This window comes from Galeopterus variegatus, unplaced genomic scaffold, assembly GCF_000696425.1.
Source record: "Galeopterus variegatus unplaced genomic scaffold, G_variegatus-3.0.2 Scaffold114, whole genome shotgun sequence".
NCBI lineage: Eukaryota > Metazoa > Chordata > Mammalia > Dermoptera > Cynocephalidae > Galeopterus > Galeopterus variegatus.
Genome location: NW_007726225.1, coordinates 653844 through 673870, shown reverse-complemented (window position 1 = coordinate 673870; position 20027 = coordinate 653844). Strand labels below are relative to the sequence as shown.

General features: G+C 40.2%; 1 protein-coding gene across 2 annotated transcripts in view; it reads left to right on the top strand.

The window, feature by feature from the left end:
* STX7 (syntaxin 7) overlaps positions 1–20027 on the top strand; it is a 42071-nt gene that overhangs the window by 1338 nt on the left and 20706 nt on the right. For both annotated transcript variants that reach the window (XM_008586807.1, XM_008586801.1), the window contains exon 2: positions 9148–9298. In XM_008586807.1, coding sequence (XP_008585029.1) covers positions 9214–9298 — 85 coding nt within the window. In that variant the 5' untranslated portion in view covers positions 9148–9213. The remainder of the gene's footprint in view (positions 1–9147; positions 9299–20027) is intronic.

Here is a 20027-nt window from a genome sequence, read left to right as displayed (position 1 = left end):
CCGCAAACGCCCCCGGCCGCGCTCCCGAGGCGCGCCCGCGGCTTGAGCGCTCCCCGGCGGGGCGGGCGTCACAGCCGGCTGGGGCCCAGCTCGCGAGTCCAGGTTCTGCTTCGAGCGACACAACCACTCGTTGACTTCTTCCTCTTTCAACTCTCGGATTGAAAAACTCTTCCCAAATGTAGAGGAACTGAAAAACAAGGCCGTAGTAGACGAACCGTATACATTCATCAGAGGCTCTTTCTGTTTGGTTTTCTATTTGGTGGATGACTCGAACACAGTGCCTTTGACCTTCTTAGTACATGTCTTCAGTTGGTTTACATAAAGCCCTTAAAAATACGTAACATCTCATCCACACACACACACACACACACACACACACACACACACACACACACACACACCCACCCACCCTAGTTCTAGAGCACTTACTTTCTTTAAATTCAGACAAAAAGAAGAAAATTTTTTCTTTCTGATCAAATGTGTTTTTTTCCCTCAAATTTCCTGTATTTGCTTGGCTCATATATAGACGTTAATTTTTGTTTACTTCACATCATTGTATACTGATTATAGTTAGGAATCACTTAAAACTTGCCCAGAATCTAGAGGAGAAGGAAGTAATTATGAAACGTTGTGCTGTTAGTCACGTTGGAGGTGGACATTTCTGCTCCGTGGTGCCCTGCGTCGTACCTGGGCAGAGATTGATAACTGTTAAATTGTGGCTAGTGATGTGGAGCAGCCTCTGCTTTGCAAACCACTTTGAGAAGCTGACCTCAGACTAGTTATGTCCTAGTTTCAGAGTTTCTTTAGAAGTTAATATGATACCATATTAACTCATTAATGTCTACATTTTTCTTCAAGTATTTTACTTGTGCTGTTCCAACAAAGTCAGTCCTCATTTTGGTAAGATCCCAAATTTTAGCCAAGTGCTCATGGTTGAAAAATAAATTATATAAAACATCCACAGTTAGTCTGAGCAAAGTTTGTGGTGATCCCATTTTATTTGAAAGTTTAGTATGTGGGAAAAAATCGTTAGTATTGTGAACTAAAACCAAGTAGTATAATAGTTCAACACATGGAGGAGCTGAGCTAAAGAATTAAGTTAATGTAGTATGTATAAAGAATACTTTTGTTGTAGACTGACCGAAACATTTTTTGAGCATCCGCTGTGTACCAGACAGTACAGGTTAACAAGGTTGTCTCTCTTCTGTGTATACTCCAGAGGTAGGGATAGATAATAAACAAAATAATAATTAGGTTATTTAAAATAGTGGTAAATGTTAAGAAGCAGTTAAGTTAGAGTGATCGACAGAGTGGCAGAGGTAGTGCCTTTTCACTTGAGATCAGAAAGGTCACCACAGGCTTCTCTAGCACATGATGAGATCTTGCTGGGGAGAAGGAGCTAGTCACATGGAGATCATGGGAAGCGCTTTCTGGAGATAGGAAATGACACACAGCAAAGACCCAAGGCAGCAATATGCCTGGGGCATTCAGGATATTGAAGAAGGCACAGGAATTCAGTGTTTTTTTGGTTTTTTTTAATTGAAGAGTAATTGATTATATATATTTATGGGATACAGAGTTGACTATCAGAAGTTGTGTTCAGTGTGTGATAATTAAATTAATATTATCATGTTCTTCATTACAAATCATAATTATTTTTTGTGTCTCTTACATAATTACTCCCTAACTCCCTCCCTCTCTCTCACCTCTAGTAATTATAGGTCTGTTTTCTCCTGAAAGCTCAATGTTTTATTATGGTCCTTCTTTTCTTCCTTCCTTCCTTCATGAGTGAGGACATGTGGTATTTCTCTTTCTGTGCCTGGCATATTTTGCTTAACATAATTTTGTCCAAGCTTATCTATGTTGCTGTGAATGGCAGAATTTCATTCTTTTTTATGGCTGAGCAGGGGAATTCAGTATTTTGAAAATAGTAATCTGTATGTTCTTAGGAAGTAGGTACATTTATTCATTCATTTTACAAATACTTATTAAGCAACTCTTGTGTAGCTAGGTACTGAGAATACAACAGTCCACAAAATAGACAAAAAACTGCCGCCTCTGGGAACTTATGTTTTGGGGTACAGGATGGAGGGAAGTCGGGTTGTTTATGCTGGTGTCCATAATTGAGAAAGTGAAACTGACCACTTCTTTGCCCAGGGTAGATTTATAGAGCATGAGATTAATGCTTAGCAGAAAATCTTAAAGATTCTACAATATGTCCAATAGTAACTGGGGATAGTATTTGACACCCAGGATTCCATGTTAAAACTCCCCGTGTTCATTCTTTTGTGGTTCTTTAGAAGCGGTCTTGAGAAGACTCTCGTTATGAGTGTTGCACTTTGATCCTCCCTTCCCCTATTTCTCTTTGTGGTGTTTATATATCTTCATAGAAAGACGATTATTGTGATGCCAAGATGAGCATTGTAATAGGACTTTCTGAGATAATGAAAATGGTCTATTTTCATTATCCAAGCTGCTGGCATAGCCACGTAAAATTTTTGAATGCTTGAAAGGTGGTTAGTCTGCCTGAAGACCCGAATTTTTAATTTAATTTAATTTTAATAGTCCATTTAGTGGGTACTCTATCAGACAGTGCAGGTCTAGAAAATGAGATATATAATTATTACTGTGAGCAGTGAAACTAGGGCTTCTAAATAGGCTCTCAAAAGTATTCAACAAGCATACTTTAGTACTCTCGTTGCATAGCAGCTCTGGGTAGGTATTGGAGACTGATGTGGAAAGCAAATATTTGAAAAACTTCCCATTACTTTAACTTATAAGCTAAGATCATAAACTTTTAAGTCAATTTATAGTTAGCTCTCTATCTATGTATGATTTGTGTGTGTATTTTTTTTTTTTTTACAGGAAAGTTAGCCATTTGGCCTCTTCATTTCTCATATCTAATCATCGGAAGAGCAACCCTTGTTGCCTTTTAGATATCTCTTATTAGCAGAATCATGGAGAAAAGGAGTAAGCGATTCAGCTGTGTTACCTTGATCAACTCCTGTAGTTATCCCCAACCTGTTTCCTCATCTTAGGAGTGGGAATAGCAAAACTTCATGCAGGGTGTGCAGAAAGGTGCTAAATTTGTTTTTTTTAAATTGAGTGGATTCACCTGTCCTTAATTTTGTTTACAGGGAAGCAGTATGGCTTAGTGTTTAAAAAATATGGACTCTAAGATTTAGTATCAAATTTTAGCTCTTTTGCTATCTTAAGCAATTTACTTATTCTCATTATGCCTCAGTTTCTTCATGTGAAAAATCACAATAATTATACCTACCTCGTAGGTTTACTGTAAGAATTAACTGAGAAAATAAATGTAAAAGTCCTAAGCACAATGCTTAGGAAATAGTAAGTCCTGGATAAGTTAATCTTGGTGAATTTTATATATCTTTCTCCTCTATCATTTGAAAATCACCTTATTTATTTATTTATTTATTTGGCGACTGGCCAGTTCTGAACCCTTGACCTTGCAAATTGCTTTTAATTCTTCACTCAAGACTGAGCTGAGGTTGGCAGCTCTGTGCCCTTTCTCTAAGGAAATTCTAGACAGTGCAAAAGTAACAGCTCTTGAGGTGTATGAAGCCCAATTATCTCACCAGCAGGAGCTTTTTTAAATTTAGTTGCTTGAGTAAAGAGATGGGGAATACTGGTTGTGTTTGTGACAAAAGTGTTTATTTACTGGAGTGGGGAAAAGGTGGGCTTAAAAGAAAACAATGAGAAGACTTAGGCTACACTTGCATGAGCTTTGAGGGTTAAGGAAAATACTACGGTTGAATTGACAGGATTCTGATTATACTCTCTTTATGGGGGAGAGGAGTAGGCCTCAGGTAGTTGTGTGGTTCTGATGCAGGAGAGATTGTCGTGGTCTCCTGCTGATGCTGGCTCTGCAGGTGCAAGAGATCACACCTTTCCTCTGTGTAAAGTGGAAAAGCACTTAGTCCCTGGATGTACATTATCTCATTTTGATTCTGGCAGCAGGCCCAAATGCTAAATGTCTTGCCCAAGGTAGAGATTTCTGGTTGCCAGTTCTACTGGCAGTTGAAAAGGCAATTGGTGAATTCCTGTAACTTCAAAGACATGTAGACACTCTGGGAGACATGATGTGAGACTCATTTGTGTGAAGGTTAAAATGGAACCATATGGGTGAAGGAGCCCCCCCAAATGAGTATATTAATAAGAAACAGAACATTTTCTCATTCAGTGTGTTTGTGTTGGCTACAAGCCAGTTTTTCCAGAGATTTTATTGATAGAGGAAAAGGAGAAAGGATGGTGTTATTGAGCCAAGAGAATTGTCTTTTTCCATACAGTGGAATATTATTTGGCAATAAAAAGGAGTGGCATACTGATGCATGCTACAACACGGATGGACTTTGAAAACATACTAAGAGAAAGAAGCCAGTCATAAATAACATATATTGTATGATTCCATTCATATGAAATCTCCAGAATAGGCAAACCTATAAAGACATAAAGTAGATTAGTAGTTGCCTCTGGCTGGGGAGGTTGGAGAGAAATAAGGAGCGACTGCTAATGGGTATGGGCTTTATTTTTAGAATAACGAAAATGTTCTAAAGTGATGTGATGGTTGCACAACTTTGTGAATATATTTAAAAACCATTAGATTGTATAGTTTAAGTGGGTGAATTGCATGATATTTGAGTTAAATCTCAATAAAGCCCTTATTGTTTGAAAAATAAAGAATTTAGAGATCTAGTTTGTAGTTCGTAGGATGTTCAGGATGGTATTGGTCTCGTTGAATACCCACGTCTGGTCTTATTTTGTTTGGGCCCCAGCATTTCAGTTGGCTGCAGGCCCAAGTCCAAGGCTGCCTGAAAGGACGTTTATTCCTGCTGCCCTGCTGCAGCTATTCAGCTGTCTAGAGTTGAGATTTGAATTTGCCTGTTTATGATATTGGTATTAGGTCTGTTTCTAGGACTTGGTGAGACCCAAAGGGCCCAGAATAGATAAACTAGACCTGTGGAACAATGAAGGAGAATGGAGAGCATCTAAAAGCTCCCAGAACTTTCAGGGTGGCCAGGCACATTCAGAACTTTCAGGGTGGCCAGGCACATTCCACGATGCACTAGTTCCAGCCATGGAACCAGTACTGTTCTACCAAACTCAAAAGTTCAGCTATTGTACTTCTCGCCAGCACCGTTCCTTAGAACAAAGACACCTATTTCATTGTACCCTCTTCTCCCCTACCAGAAATCTCCAGTAGTTTCTTAGTACAGCATATTCAAATTAAACCTAGCATTCAGGACCTTCCCTCTTCTGTGGCATTAGTTCTGTGTGGTAGCAAGCATGGGTAGCTTTGGAATCAGAACTCTGGGATTGCATCCCACCTCCACCTGTGGGTGGGTTGTGTTACTTTGGACCAGTTACTTAATCTTTATAAGCCACAGTTTGCTCATTATTGAAATAAGAATAATGTTACCTATTTTAATGGGGAGGTTTTGAAAATTAAATTAGACAATCTATGTAAAAGACTTTTCATTTCACAGATGTGCAATAAATGTTGGGTTATTTCTCTCTTTTTCTTTCTGTGTTGTCTCCCACTTTTGCCAGCCATGAATCATCTGACCCAAGGTTTGCCCGGAATCTCCCCTTCCTTTGGCAAATACCACACTGTGTTTACCCTATCCACATGTTCCGGTCTATCTGCCCCAGTCTTCATGTCCTCACCTTTGTTGTTCTTAGTTTTTACTTGTCTGTGATAAGTGTTATCTCTTTCTTATTCCTGACGGATAGCTTTGCTGGTTGTGTTATTCTTGGCTGGCAATTTTTTTCTTTCAATACTTTCAGTATATCATCCCTTTCTCTCCTGGCCTATAAGGATTCTGCACAGCAATCTGCCGTTAGCCTAATGGGGATTTCCTTAAATGTGACCTGATGCTTTTTTCTTGCCATTGCAATGCTCTCTTTGTCTTTGACTTTCAACTGTTTGGCTATCATGTGGCTTGGAAAGGACTTTTTTGGATTGAATCTATTTGGGCACCTTTGAGCTTCTTGGATCTGTATGTTCATATCTCTTCCAAGACTTGAGAAGTTTTCAGCTATAATTTAATTAAATAGGTTTTTGATACCTTTTCCCTTCTTTTCTCCTCCAGGAACATGTATAATTCAAATATTTGTTTGCTTAATAGTATCCCATAATTCTGTAGGCTTTCTTCACATTTATTTGTTTATTTATTTTCTGACTGGATAATTCAAATGACCTGTCTTCAAGTTCAGAAATTCTTCCTTCTGCTTACTTTAGTCATTGATGAAACTCTCTATTGTATGTTTTATTTCCTTCATTGAATTCTTCATCTTCAGGGTTTCTGTTTGGTTCTTTCTTATGATACATATATCTCTTTGTTAAATTTCTCATTCATGTCATGAATTGTTTTCCTGATTTCATTGAATTGTCTATCGGTATTCTTTTGTATCTTGTTGAGTTTTCTTACAATTACTATTTGAGTTCCTTTTTTGGCAGTTTACAGATTTCCTTTTCTTTGGAGTCTGTCACTGGTGTGGTATTGTGTTCCTTTGGTGGTACGATATGTCCTTGCTTTTTCTTGTTTCTTGTGTTTCTACATTGATGTCTGTGCATCTGGTGGAAAAATTCCCACTCCCAAACTTTATAGACTGGCTTTTGTAGAGAGTCTTTCACCTGCATTTAGGTCTTAGAATGCTGGTTGGGAAGGGTGTGGTGATTCTGATTCATGTATAGATGCACTGGTATAATCTCTAGGCAGTTTCTTCAGCTGTGATCAATGTGACCTATAACTGTGGGTACCTCAGTGACCTAGATTGTAGAAGTTTGTGATGGTGGTGTTGGTTGCATAGGTTTTTAAGGTCTTTGCTGGTAAGAACTTTTATGGTCCTCCTATTCTCATTCTCCTCACAATGGGAGACTTCACTGAGGGGATTCCTTTGGTGTTGGGTCTGACCTGACCTACAGGCAGCTTCAGCAGTACTGGGTTTCTGTGCAGGTGCTTGGAGTGACTATAAAGCCAGGATCCTGGGCTCAGGGTCTCACAAAGGTATTGTGGCAGCTAGGTTTGGGAGTGCACGTTTACTCTTTGTGGCAGGGTTGGATATAGATTGCCAGTAGTGCCAGGAACTATGATTTTTAGGCCCCTCTAGCATCTTGGGCCCAGTGAACCAGGTTGTAGCTTTTACTCTGACCCTGGGGAGTTGAGCACAGCACTGGCTTGATTCTGGGGAAGAGGCGGTACTTCAGGTTTGGGCCCAGGGAGCAGAGTATGGCCACAATTTAGGAATCAGAGCAAATAAACGGTGCTCAGCTGTCCCTTAATTCCCCGAGGGTGAGGCACCATGTAATGGTGACTGTAGCTCCTGGAACAGTGCTACTAGGCAATATCTTAGTTTCTGTGCACTGGCAGCAAAGACGCAGAATGGTGGGGCAGGGGCAGCACCATGCTGACTCCACTCTCCAGGGAAAGGGGTGTCTCTGCAAGTCAGTCTCTAGGGAGCTCGTCTAGCTCCAGGAAAACAGGGTACTAGACTTGTTCAGCCAGTAGGGCAGAGTGTCTCAGCTCAGCCACTGCTCTGATTCCCTGCTATCCCAGGTATTATATCAGCTCAGCCTTAGGATGTGCAGCTGCTCAGCTTGGCCAAGCAGCTTCTAAGCCAAGAAAGCAGTTCTCCAGTGGGCAGTGCTCCACTTCAGCTCAGTCCCAGGGGGATGAGGCACAGCCATTACTGGGAGGGGCAGTTAAAGATTCCCCCAGAGGGAGTGCACAGCTTCTGCTTCTGCCCAAGGGGGAGGGGCACAGCTGCAACTGGAAGGGGTGGGTGGAGTAGCTTCACCACCATCTAGCCCCTCAGGGTAGGGTGTAACAGCTGCTCAGCTCAGCTTGGGGATGTAGGGCAACCAGGTGGGGGGCGGGGGTGGTTCAATGGCAGCTTAGCCTCTGGGATGTAAGGGTGTCACTCACCCCTGGGGTAAGACACCCTCCAGCAGCAGTTTCAGTTTGAAGGTGGTGTAGCACAGTAGCTGTGAGGGCCACAGAGGGCAGTACACAGTGTCCTCTGGGGGAGCACAACTCTGAGGACTCCAGGCAGCTCCTACAGCTGGATTTAGTGCCTGTGAGAACTGCAGGAGTCCCCAGAGGTGAGGATGGTAGGTGTCCAAAGTGTTGATGGGGACTGCTGGCGTCCTCTCACTTAACTCTTTCCTGCATTGAGGAGTTCCTTCTGATTCCGAGCTGATCCTGGCTGGGAAATGGTGTGGTGGAGGCCAGGTATTTCCTTCTGTTCTCTATGTGGCTGTCCTGAGTTTCTGTGCTCACTAGCCTTTGTTACTCCTTTGATATACCCCAGTGCTCTCCATTGGTTATTGTCATCCAAATGTAGTTCTTTATTTTTTGTTTTCACTGTCTTCCTGGGAGAGATCAGTGGTAGGGTCTTCTAGTCAGCTCTCTTCGGAAAGAACTTTATCTTCCTTTCTTCCTGTAGCAGTATCTTAGTTTTGCTTGTTTCTAATATATTGGCTGTTGGAAGAGGAGAGCCATTTGTTCTCCTTACTCTGTCAGGAAGATGTGACGAGCATTTTACAAGGTGTTCTTTCTCTTCTCAGTAATTAGCTCTGCTATCTCAAATTTAACCTTTCCCATTAAAATTAGAGACCCCTAGTCATATGTTCCTGAGCTGTTCCTGTGTATGTTAAATTATATATAATGAAATTTCTGGGGATATCCTGAGGTCTGTGTTCCATTTAATAAATATTTAAATGTCTGGTCTGTGCTAAGAGTTGTTTTAAATGTTGGAGAAAGATAAGTAGCATGTGGACCCTGCCTTATAGTTACAGTTTAGTTAAGGAGAAAATATATAAACAATTAAAATTAAACGCAGAAAATGGACTTAATTCTTCCTTAGAGAGATCAAAGAAGTTTTCAAAGGGAATGTGCAATTCAAACTTTATTTTAATTGTTTAACATGTTCAACACATCTCTGTCCTTTAAAGTCAACTTTTGATAGATGTGAGAGTTTCACTCTTTGATGTGTCACTTTGACATATTTCAACCCTATTAAATTAATCAAATATATATGTAACCTCCTAGATTGATAATTTGGAAAGTGTAAGCTGATATCTTTGAAAATACAGTTATGTGAATTTTCTTTTATTTTATTTAGGTGACTGCTTAGAAAAACGTGGGACCTACCAACATCTGATGAGATTAGTGAGTAAGCAAATCAGCCATGGCTTACACTCCAGCAATTGGTGGGGAACCCTCCCAGCTGGCCCAGCGGATCTCTTCCAACATCCAGAAAATCACACAGTGCTGTAAGTTAAGTTTTAAATTGACTTCACTGTTTGTTTTCAATGCTTAACTGAATATGGTGGAGGTTTATAAAAGGACACCTCAAGTGATTGAGGAAGGGAGGAGCATTCCTGTAAGAACAGATTTTAAAAGTCTAGAACTCTTTAGAATGAATATAAGAGATAATTATATTAGAAGCGGTAAGACTTACTGCATTTTTCTGTAGAGTTCCAGGGCGAAGCACATAATATATTATTTCATTAATAAAATAAAGATTTAAAGTAATAGATACTTATGTTTGCTTTAAAACCATCTGGTTCTAGAAGAGATTATGAGACTTATTGACTCAATCCCATATTTTTGGAACTGGGGAGCACTACCAAGAGCTTAACGGCATATGTTTATTAAAACTTAAATCTGGTTGAATATTGCTTAGGTTAATTTTGTAAAGGCAAATACATGGTACATTATTAAGCAACAAGGAACAACTAAGGAAGGGATCTTTTGAAGCAGATATTATAGAAGATGATGACCTAGATTCCCCACAAATTATCCTTTGCTACATATGTCAGACTGAACACCAGTAGACTGATTAATGTGGCATATCATTAGAAATCATTACTCCTTAGAATGTATATTTTTAAAAAAATATTGTAGCAGATTAGAACCCGTAGATTTTGTTTGTTTGTTTGTTTTTTATTCCTAAATCACAGCTAATCACATACCATGGATTATTCTAGTCATCTTGCTTTCATCATTAGGCCATCAGGGCATTGCCTGAGCTATTCTTTGGCCTACTTCCTTAAGGCTACTTTCTTTACTGGAATGTGAATACACTGCTGAAGTATTGAATGTTTTCAGTGACCGTACTATGTTTTTTTAATCATTAACTTCCCAATAATTATTGTTCCCAAATGGTTTAAATGAGATGCCACTGTGTTTTGGAGGCAAAGGGAGTAAAATGAAATTACAGGTGGTTCCAAAAAGGTGCCTCTGTGCATAATTGTGTAAAATAAGACTGATTCTGATTTGGAGCAATTCTTGTTTTCTTTGACTGTTCTTGAGAAGCAAGGAAGCAAATTGTGTCCAGGTCTCATGTTGTCCACAGCATGGAATGTAAGAATGCTATGCCAAGGATTGTTCCAGTTTGTCCCTGGACATCAGCATTGGCTTTATCTACCTTGCTCTTCCGGCTTCACATTTGTTCTGATGGTGGCCACAGAAGAGCCTCTCCTTTTTATGGCTCCTTTGCCTTGGTTAGAAATATCACTGATCTACGTCAGATGAATCTGGCTACCTGTGTAAAAATTAAGGGAGCTTATAATTTTAATTTACATGTGTGGAAAATCAGGACCTTTATAGAAGAAAAGAGGCTAAGAGGCCTTCCTCCAAAGAATAGGGCAAGCGTCCTATGTTGGGAAAGCTAAATGGTATCAGGAATTCTAGGAAGAGGATGAGGAATGATTGTACTGCATTGAGATAATAGAAATAGTAAGCAATAGTAAGCATGTATGAAAGATACATGGATTGGAGATTATGTGTGAACTTGGACTGGAAGAAGATGAGGGTTCATTTAAATCAGGCCATGCTCCCTACGAAAGAGATAAGTTGATCCAGCCTATGAGAAGTGATGTTGGGCCAGAGTTGAATATTTATGGCCTATTTATAACTAAGTATTGCAATCCAGGACAGTCTTGGAGTATGTAGGAGGATGATGACAAGACCCACAACTGTCCCATGTGAAGAGCTCTTAAGACTATTCAGCCAAAAGAAGGTATAATCACCATTTTCAGATATGTGAAGCACTGTCATATGTGAGACAGAAGCAATGTGTTCTGCATGAACATGGAGCCTCCACAGATGTACAGAAGCCACAGGTAGTCAGACTTCAACTTGTTAAGGGATGGAGTTGCCTCCCTCAGGAGGAATGAAATTGCTGTTACTAAGTGCCCAGAAATAGCAGTCACATACTTCTCAGGTCTGTTATTAAGAGTGTTAAACATTGAAATAATGATTCAGACTAAATGACTTTTAATTTTGATATTTTTTGATGATTCATTCAACAAATAATGTATTAAGCACCTACTACTTGCTAGACACTGTTCCAGACAATGGGAATCTAGCAGGAAATAAAACCTATAAGGTCCTCATCTCATGTTGTTTACAGTGTAGTAAGGAGAAACAGATGGTTTAAAAAAAAGTTTAACAAACAACATAATTTCCTGTGAAGAAAGTACAGTGAGGGTGATGTGACAGCAAGTGACTGGGGCAGCTGCCTTCACTGAGATGGTCCCTGAATGAGGGTGAACAGGGGCTGGTAGTGGGAAGATACAGAGAAAGAGCATTTCAGAAAGAGAAAATAGCTAGTGTTAAAATTCTAAAGCAGTCCAGAGCTTGAGGTGTTCAGAAAATAGGGCCGAGCCCATGGCGCACTCGGGAGAGTGCGGCGCTGGGAGTGCAGCAGCGCTCCCGCCGCGGGTTCGGATCCTATATAGGGATGACCAGTGCGCTCACAGCGCTCACTGGCTGAGCGCGGTGCGGCCGGTCTCAAAAAGGACAAAAAAAGAAAATAGGGAAAAAAGAAAAAGCCAGTGTGGCTAAAGCACAGGACCTGAGGCAAGAGAGGCAGGAGATGAAATCAGAGAGGAGGCCAGGCGGGGGGGTTTAGATTTCATTCTCAAAGGCAGTGGAGGTTTAATTTGGCTGCTGCTTGGAACATAGACACTGGGGGATGAGTAGGAGGAGATATTGGTCACTGCAGAGGTCTGTTGAGAGAGACATTGGCTTGTACCAGGGCGATAACATGGGGATGGAGAGAAATGGGTGTATTTTAGAGGCAGAGCCAACAGGACTTGCTGATGAATATGGGTGGAGGTGGGAGACAGAGAGGAGTCAAGGATGACTCCATAGCTTTTGCTTTGAGCAGCCGAGTGGATGGTGGCAAGTATATACCGGGAAATGGGAAGAACTACAGTTTCTGGACAATTAGGGAGAGGTCAAGTAAATTTTGTTTTGGTCAAGTTAATTTTGAGATGTCTTTTAGACATCTAAGTGAAGATACCAAACATCTGGTCTAGAGATATGAATTTGGAGTTCAGGGTGTCATGAGAGTATAAATGGTATTTAAAACCACAGGTCTAAAATAATTATAAAAGAGTAAAGGGAAGAGGGCTACAGCATTTAAAAAAAGTCAAAGTCAAGTCAAGAAGGCAGGGAGAAAGCAGCATAAAGAATCTGAGAAGGAGTGACCAATAAGGTAAGAAAAAAAATCAAGATATGGTAGATTTAGGGTTCGGATCCCACATACAGACCGGTTCCCGCTCACTGGCTGAGCGAGGGGCGGGCGCAGCACCGAGGGTTGCGATCCCGTTGCCAGTCCCGGTCCGGTACGGGCGCGACACTGAGGGTTGCGGTCCATTGCCGGACACGAAAAAAGACAAAAAGGAAAAAAAAAAAAGATTTATAGAAATTAAAAAAAAGAATGTTTCAGGAATGAGGGAATGAGTGAGGCATCATCTGTGTCTAATGCTATGAGATACTAAGATAAAAGCAGACAATGGAATTGGCAAACTGGTGACTTTGAAAAGAGTGGTCTCATGTTCATATTCTAAGTGTGAATGAGAAAGGGAGGGAGACATTTAAAGTGACTTTCCAGAATCCTACTCACTTCTGCTTATGTTTTTGACCAGATGGCCACACAAAGCTGCTAGGAAGGCTGAAAACATTTTTTCGTTGGATTTCAAATGTGCTCACTAAAATTGGGGATTGCTCCATTTGAGAAAGAAGGGAAGAATCAATATTTTAGAAGGCAACTAGCAGTCTCTACCATGGAGGTAGGAGAAGGGTCCAAGAAAAGGTTGCATTTTTCCACTGCAAAAGGGAAATTCTAGTGAGAGTATAATTGCAAAAGAAATGTCTTTGAAGGTGAGAGGGGATGGGGAATGGACCTCTAGTGAGTGGTTTGCTTTTTATCTACTGTACGGAGGCTAGGCTGAGTGTGCTACAGATGGAAGCATGGTGGGCTAAGATGCGAGAGTTCCTCTGAGTGGGTCTGCTTGTATATGAAATATGAGGCAAAGTCATCAGATAGGAAATGGGAGGGAAAGCTGTTGAAGTTTATGCAAAGAAGGAAAAATGGAATACTTACACTTGGGAGAATGAACATACCAGGGAAATAGAAAAGGGGGATTTGGCAGGTTGAGTATACATTTGAGATTTGGGGTCATCAATTTGGTAAACCATCATCGCTGTGTATTTTTCCTAATTCTGAGATTCAGTGTCTAAATGAAGAAAAATTTAGATTTCGATAGAGTAGGTTATTGTTAAAGATCTAACCTCCCATTCAATATGCATTACTAATAAGGGCTATGCAGAAGTCACGTGGAAGTGAAAGGCAAAAGTGTGAAATTTCAGTTCACTTTTTTCCCATCTGGTAATGCTAATAATAATGGACAAGACTGGATAAAATGGTACTTTGTACCACACTTAACCTGTGTCTCTTCACACTGGATTTGCATCTTTTGAACTTGTGTTAGTACAATGATCTGATTTTATAAAAGAAATCTAAAAAGAGGATGCTGTAATCATAGGATATGTGTCTGCTCGACTGTCCTAAAGTGGTTGTACCAGGTTATGCTTCCACCAGCCAGTGTGTTAGAGTTTGTGATGCTGAAAATCCTTGCCAGCATTTGGCAGCCTTAAATTTTACCCATTTTAGCCATAGTTTATCTCATGTGGTTTAATTTACAGTTCCCTGATTAGAATCAGATTTTTGACAATGTAGCTGAGTTAGGAAAATCAATGAGACCATAGGAAAAGTTTCTATTCAGGCAAGCTATATATGCATTCATGTACATTTCCTGAAATCAGATCCAAATGATGGTGTGACCTTGAGTAAGTTATTTGACTTTCTGGGATATGGTTTTCTTGTGTATATTTTCTGTGGGCTGGATTGTGATCTCTTCCAACCTTAACAGGCTAGAATTCTAACCAAAGTTTTAAAGAGTTCTGAAAGCTCTTCTAACATATGCAGGACTATTCCTTTTGTTATTAAGAGGTCAGTTGTAACATCTGGATCCATAGTGCATGCTTTAAAAATCCCATGGTAGAAATAGCCATTCACAGACCAGCTAGAGTTCCACCAAGACTTATGTATTATTTCTAAGTATTAGGAGATGGGAGAGTTGTGGGCACAAAGGTTTCTGATATGAATCGTGTCAGAATTAACAAACTTATGAATTGAAGGAAATTTATAAATAGAAATGAGAACAGCTGACCATGAAACATAGTTCTTGAGATAAAACTTTCCCATATGTATGTTTATTGTTAGCCTTACCACTAGTACTAATGAGAATTCTGGCATTCGAGTATTTTTCTTTTAAAGAATAATCTGAAAGAGGAAGATAAAGAGTGACTAAAAGTTAGCCATTGGAAAATGAACAAAGCAGGTACATTGTAACATGAAATCTACATATCAGAATTTACAAATGCAGAAGTTTCTGCTAAATTATGAAGTGTGTGTGTGTGTGTGTGTGTGTGTGTGTGTGTTGTGTGTGTGCGCGCACGCCTGCACGCTCCGGAATATTCAGGAAGGCAGAACTTTCTAAGGAGACATAAAATATGAACTTCAGCCCAAGCTATAAATATTAAAAGGTGTCTAAAAAATACTTTTGTTGAATCTTCATTTGTTTCATTTTTTTATCATTTGACTCCTACAGATTAAAATTCTTGGTTCAAAAGCAGACTTGTTCAGAATTGGGAAAAAAATACTGCTGGTTTATGTGTTGTAATTAGATTCTCATTCTGTGTGTGTCCTTTCCTTATTTATTAAGAAGGACCAGTGCATAGCTTTGCTCCCATAAGTTTCTTAGGACCTTGAGATGAAATAAAAAGCTGTATAAAAGTTTGAGACTTTTTGTTACCTTTGAGAATGAGCCCCGTTCTTTTAATTCGGGTCTGGTGAAGGGGACAGTTGTTTTTGCAGCACAAAAGGGAAGCTATCATCAACTTTTTTTTTTTTTCCCTGTCTTGGTGCCAAGGCCAGCTTTTCTTTAAAATAAGAGCTCCATTCCTGAGAAGTTAATGAATTTACTGGAACTGTGTATTTACTCAGGAATTGTGGATGTGCCTTTTTTTCCAAGGTGGTCTGTTGGTGGGATGGGAAGGCAGTTTATAGAGGAAAAGAAGTTCAGAACTTGCCCCCCCCCCAAAGAAAAAAAAAAGCTGTGATACATTTACCTCTAAGTCACACATCTGAAAATATTTGGTTGGGGTTTTTATTTTCCCCCTTGAGGAGGAAAATGCCAGTAGCTTTGATTTTATTTTTATTTTCTTCATGCCTAAGGTGTTGATATAATCCAAAGATAGGTGTGGCAGTGAATAATATCTTATCCAAGGGAATTGTAGCAGAGAATTTTCTTCTCTCCAGTGATTTTTCCTATGTAAAGTGAACATGAGTGCTGTTTATGACCTAAGGTGTGAGTGAATTCTTTTTGTTTCATGAACTAAATCTTTAAGATATAGGTCCAGGCGCTTCACTCCCTGCTCCTGTCTTTGAACCATCTACATGCCTGTGCCCTGAAAGTGAACTTTCTGACCCTTGGTTTCAGCCCCAGAAGTGGGTGTGTTCACTCCTGTATTTGATCTAAGTGCAAATCTTGTTGGTTCTGCCTGCCAAATCTGTCCATTTCTCTCCATCTGTGCTACCACCACCCAGGTCCAAGCCACAGTCTCCAAGTTATTCTCCTTGCTTACATTCTTGCCTGTCCGTAGTCTTCTCCACATAGTAGCCAAAGCAAACCTTTAAAACTGTAAATCAGTTCGTGTTGTCCCACAGCTTAAAACTCAACAGGGACTTCCGGTGGCACTCATCATCAGATGTGAGTCCCTACCATGCCTCCCAGCATCCTTCACAATTTGATCCCTGCTCTACTTGTCATCTCCTGCCACTCTCCCCTGGCTGCTGCCACATTCCAGCCACAGAGGACTTCTTTCTGCTTCTTGAACTGTCCGTTTCATTCTCACCTCAGGGCCTTTGCACTTGCTCTACTTCAGACATCTTCCCAGATCCTCACATAACTGTCTCCTCATTGGCATTCAGGTCTCAGTGCGTCAAGGTCACTTCCTTAGAGATGTTCTCCCTGACTTGTCATTTTGCTTCCTTCGGTCATTCTTTTTCACATTAACCTGTTTTGTTTTCATAATGCCTTTGATTAGTAAATTAAAGTAATACTATTGTGTACTTATTTTCTGTGTTCCTGCTAAAATGTTGGCTCCCTGAGAAAAAAGGGCTTAATATGTCTTGGCTATAGAAGTATTTACACACAATTATATTATTTTCATTTTTTTCCTATGAAAATGAGAACATACCATACACTTTTTTTTTTTTTTTTTTTTTTTTTTTTTGTTGCTTGGTTTTTCTCTCTTCTATATTGGCTACATAATTTTCTATTGTATGGATGAGCCATGCATCTAACCAATCCTCCATTGATGGACATTTTATCGTAAGATTATTTGTTTAAAAGTTGGAGAACTTACCATTTGTGTTGCCTGCACAAATGAATCTTCTGAGTTCTATACAGCAGATAAAGTGCATTGCTGACTGTATGATAAAAATCCTCATATGTATGTTTCTATACTACATTTATTTTAGAATTATTATTATTTTCTACCATAAGTACAACCTATGCTCAGTAATTCTGTTGAAAGGCATATTCTCTTTTATTGAGATAAACTTTTTTGTTAGTTGTGTAATGGCCACTCAAATGCCCTGTGAGGCTGCCCCCTCTGTACATTTTAGTCAGCTTGGTGCCGATGTGGGAGTCAGACAGCAGAAATTAGGCTTAGCTATTTGGTTTTGGTTTCTTTCCTATAACGGTTTTTTTTTTTTTTCCTTTTTGTCTTTTTTCGTGTCCGGCAACGGATCGCAACCCTCAGTGTCGCGCCCATACCGGACCGGGACCGGCAACGGGATCGCAACCCTCGGTGCTGCGCCCGCACCTTGCTCAGCCAGTGAGCGGGAACCGGTCTGTATGTGGGATCTGAACCCTCGGCGGGAGTGCCTCCGCGCTTCCCAAGCGGCGCACTAGCGCAGTGCGCCACCGGGCCGGCCCCCAGTTTTGACAATTCTTGTCCTCATCTCTTTGATACCTTTTACTGAACAATATTTTTCATTAAAGGGTAATTGCCTTTTATACTTATTCCAAACTGGGTTTTTTCTAAAAGCAGTTACTAGTTGTTTTGCCTGTTAATTGCTTTGAAAGAACCCAAAGTGTCATACAATATTCAGTAAGTGTTAGTACATTTATTTTTCCCGGACTTCCTTCTTGTTGTAGTGTCATTATCATGATCATTATTTGAAGAAACTGTCGAGGCAATAACATATTAGTGATATTGAGTATGGGCACCCATTTCTCTGGGATAGTTTAATCTTCATCCCATGTGAAGTCAAAGAGAATGCCCACAGACATTACTGAGATCCCTTGCTAGTCTGTGGACTATTATTCTCCTACTTGGGAGTGTAGAAGCCTTCAGCTAAATAAAATCCAACTGAGGCCTGCTTGTTTGTGAATACCCAGAGCACTGCCTTTCTTCTGGGCCTGAGAGGAGATTAGGGCAGAGTGGCCCAAATACATCCAGTGATTTCAGTTGTATAGTATTGCCTATAATACCCTGCTTTATTCAATAATCTCTTTCTGGAAGATATGTAAACTAGTATATTTTTTAAACTATCTTTTATTAACTATTTACTCTGTGCCTTGTTTTAGATATTATTAACTGTTTACTCTGTGCCTTGTTTTAGGTATTTTGCATCCGTTTTTTTTATACTTTGTTATTTGATCTTCCAGTCAAACTTCTCAGATGAGGAAATCTAGGTTTGGAATGATTAAGTCACTTGCTCAAGTTCATACAACTGTTGACGTGGAGGCTGGTGTTTGAACCCAGGACAGTCTGATTCATATAACACTCTGCATTTGGATCATGTCCATGTACCAGGGCATTGCTTGTGCATATATATTCATTCGTTCATTCCATGAGTATTTATCAAGGATAAGTATGATTTTCCAGGCAGGAGATTGCTGTGGAGGAGAAAAAGTGCCTAGTTTCTCTGCTCAAGGGGTGCTTTCTCTCCTCTGTACTGCCCTGGGGGACTGTTTCTTTTCTCTTCTGCCTCTCAGAGCCTAGTCCTGGTGTTACACCATCACTCATTGGCCCCACCATGCACAGCCATCTCTTTCCAAGGTGGTGTTCTCCTTTTAGAGAATGGTCTGCAGACTGTGGGCCTCCCAGTTATGTTCTGAGCCTCCTTTTCTACCTCTCCTAGCAGAGTGCCTGGTTCCTTCTCAGCCCTGCTCCTGCCAGTTCTCATTTAGAGCAGGATCATCTCTTTCTATTAGTGAGTATTTGCTGGTGACAATTTGGAGCTGTGACTCCCCAGTTTCCCTCTGTAACCCCCATTATTCCCTGCTCCACCCTATGGCTTCCTACTCAGTGTCTGTACTTTTCTGTTGCTTTTGGTCATATTTACACATTTTTGAGATTTTGTGGTTGTCTTAATTTCTCTGAAAATGTAATTTTAATGAGTTTTCTTTCTCCCACCCCACTCTGTTCTAAATGGCTTGAGGGGGGAAGAAGAGGAAAGATTGAGACAGGCTTTAACATGTTCCTATAGGAAGCAGAAGTCCATTTTCAGTGTTGTAGAAACATCTGGGTAGTGATATCTGGTAGTTAGAACTGATCAGAAGTTAGGATTGAGGTGAAGGTTTAGGAATCACTGCCATATAAACTGGAGGTGAACTTGTGACATGGCTAATTCTCAGCTGCTTTTGGAGGAGGAGGAGAAATATTGGGCCATCTAGTAGATGACAGGAAGGAAGCTCGTCAAGGGCAGGGCAGAAAGGGTGTCAGAAATGTTGGAGAACTGGAGAGCGCAGGGCTTCACCACTGCCAAGTCTTACCTGTTACACAAATCACATTCTCAATGCGCCAGGTCCTCCACTGGGCACTTGTTACTTCTGATTCCAGACTACCTTGGAGCAGGTAAACAGCAGCTCTATGGCATGAAATGCTAGGACTGAATATCTTTGTTAAGAGAGAGAAAGCTTGTAATGTCTCAGCCATGTAGAAATCCAAATTCTGTTAACGTAGTTTTCAAGTGACTTGTTTTTGTACTTTATTTTTAAGAACCATGTCCTCAGATGTAACCATTTATTAATCTACAATAGTTTTAAAATGCTCTAAATTTCCACTTTGTTAACCTGTATGCCTTTCTACCTTTGAAGTATCTGGGAAGAAACTCAATGAGAAATTTAAAATTAAATGTGTTCTAAATTAGAGATTGCTTCATGAAAGCAGGATATGCCTGCAGGTTGTATTCTGTGCTGGGATTTGGTCCCTGGAGGTGGAAGCTCCCCAGTGAACACCTGAGCTCAAGACCTATCCTTTAGAAGATCTCCCTCCTCACTCCTTCTAGTCTCCACAGTTTGCATCAGTGCTTTTACCCACAAAGATGAACTTCCTATTCAGGTCACAAGATAAAGCATGAGATAGAGAACATATTGGAAAAAAGCCACAATTCTTTTAGTAGCTGTCTTTCAGATTCTACAGGAAGTTTTTTTAACTTGTGATGTGCTTATTGGAATTATACATTTCTTGTTTTTTCTTGATATATGAAATAGACCACGTTCACTTGATTTTTTTCCTCAGAATATTTTTGCGTTGATGATTTAATTATTTTCTTATGATATATTTTCC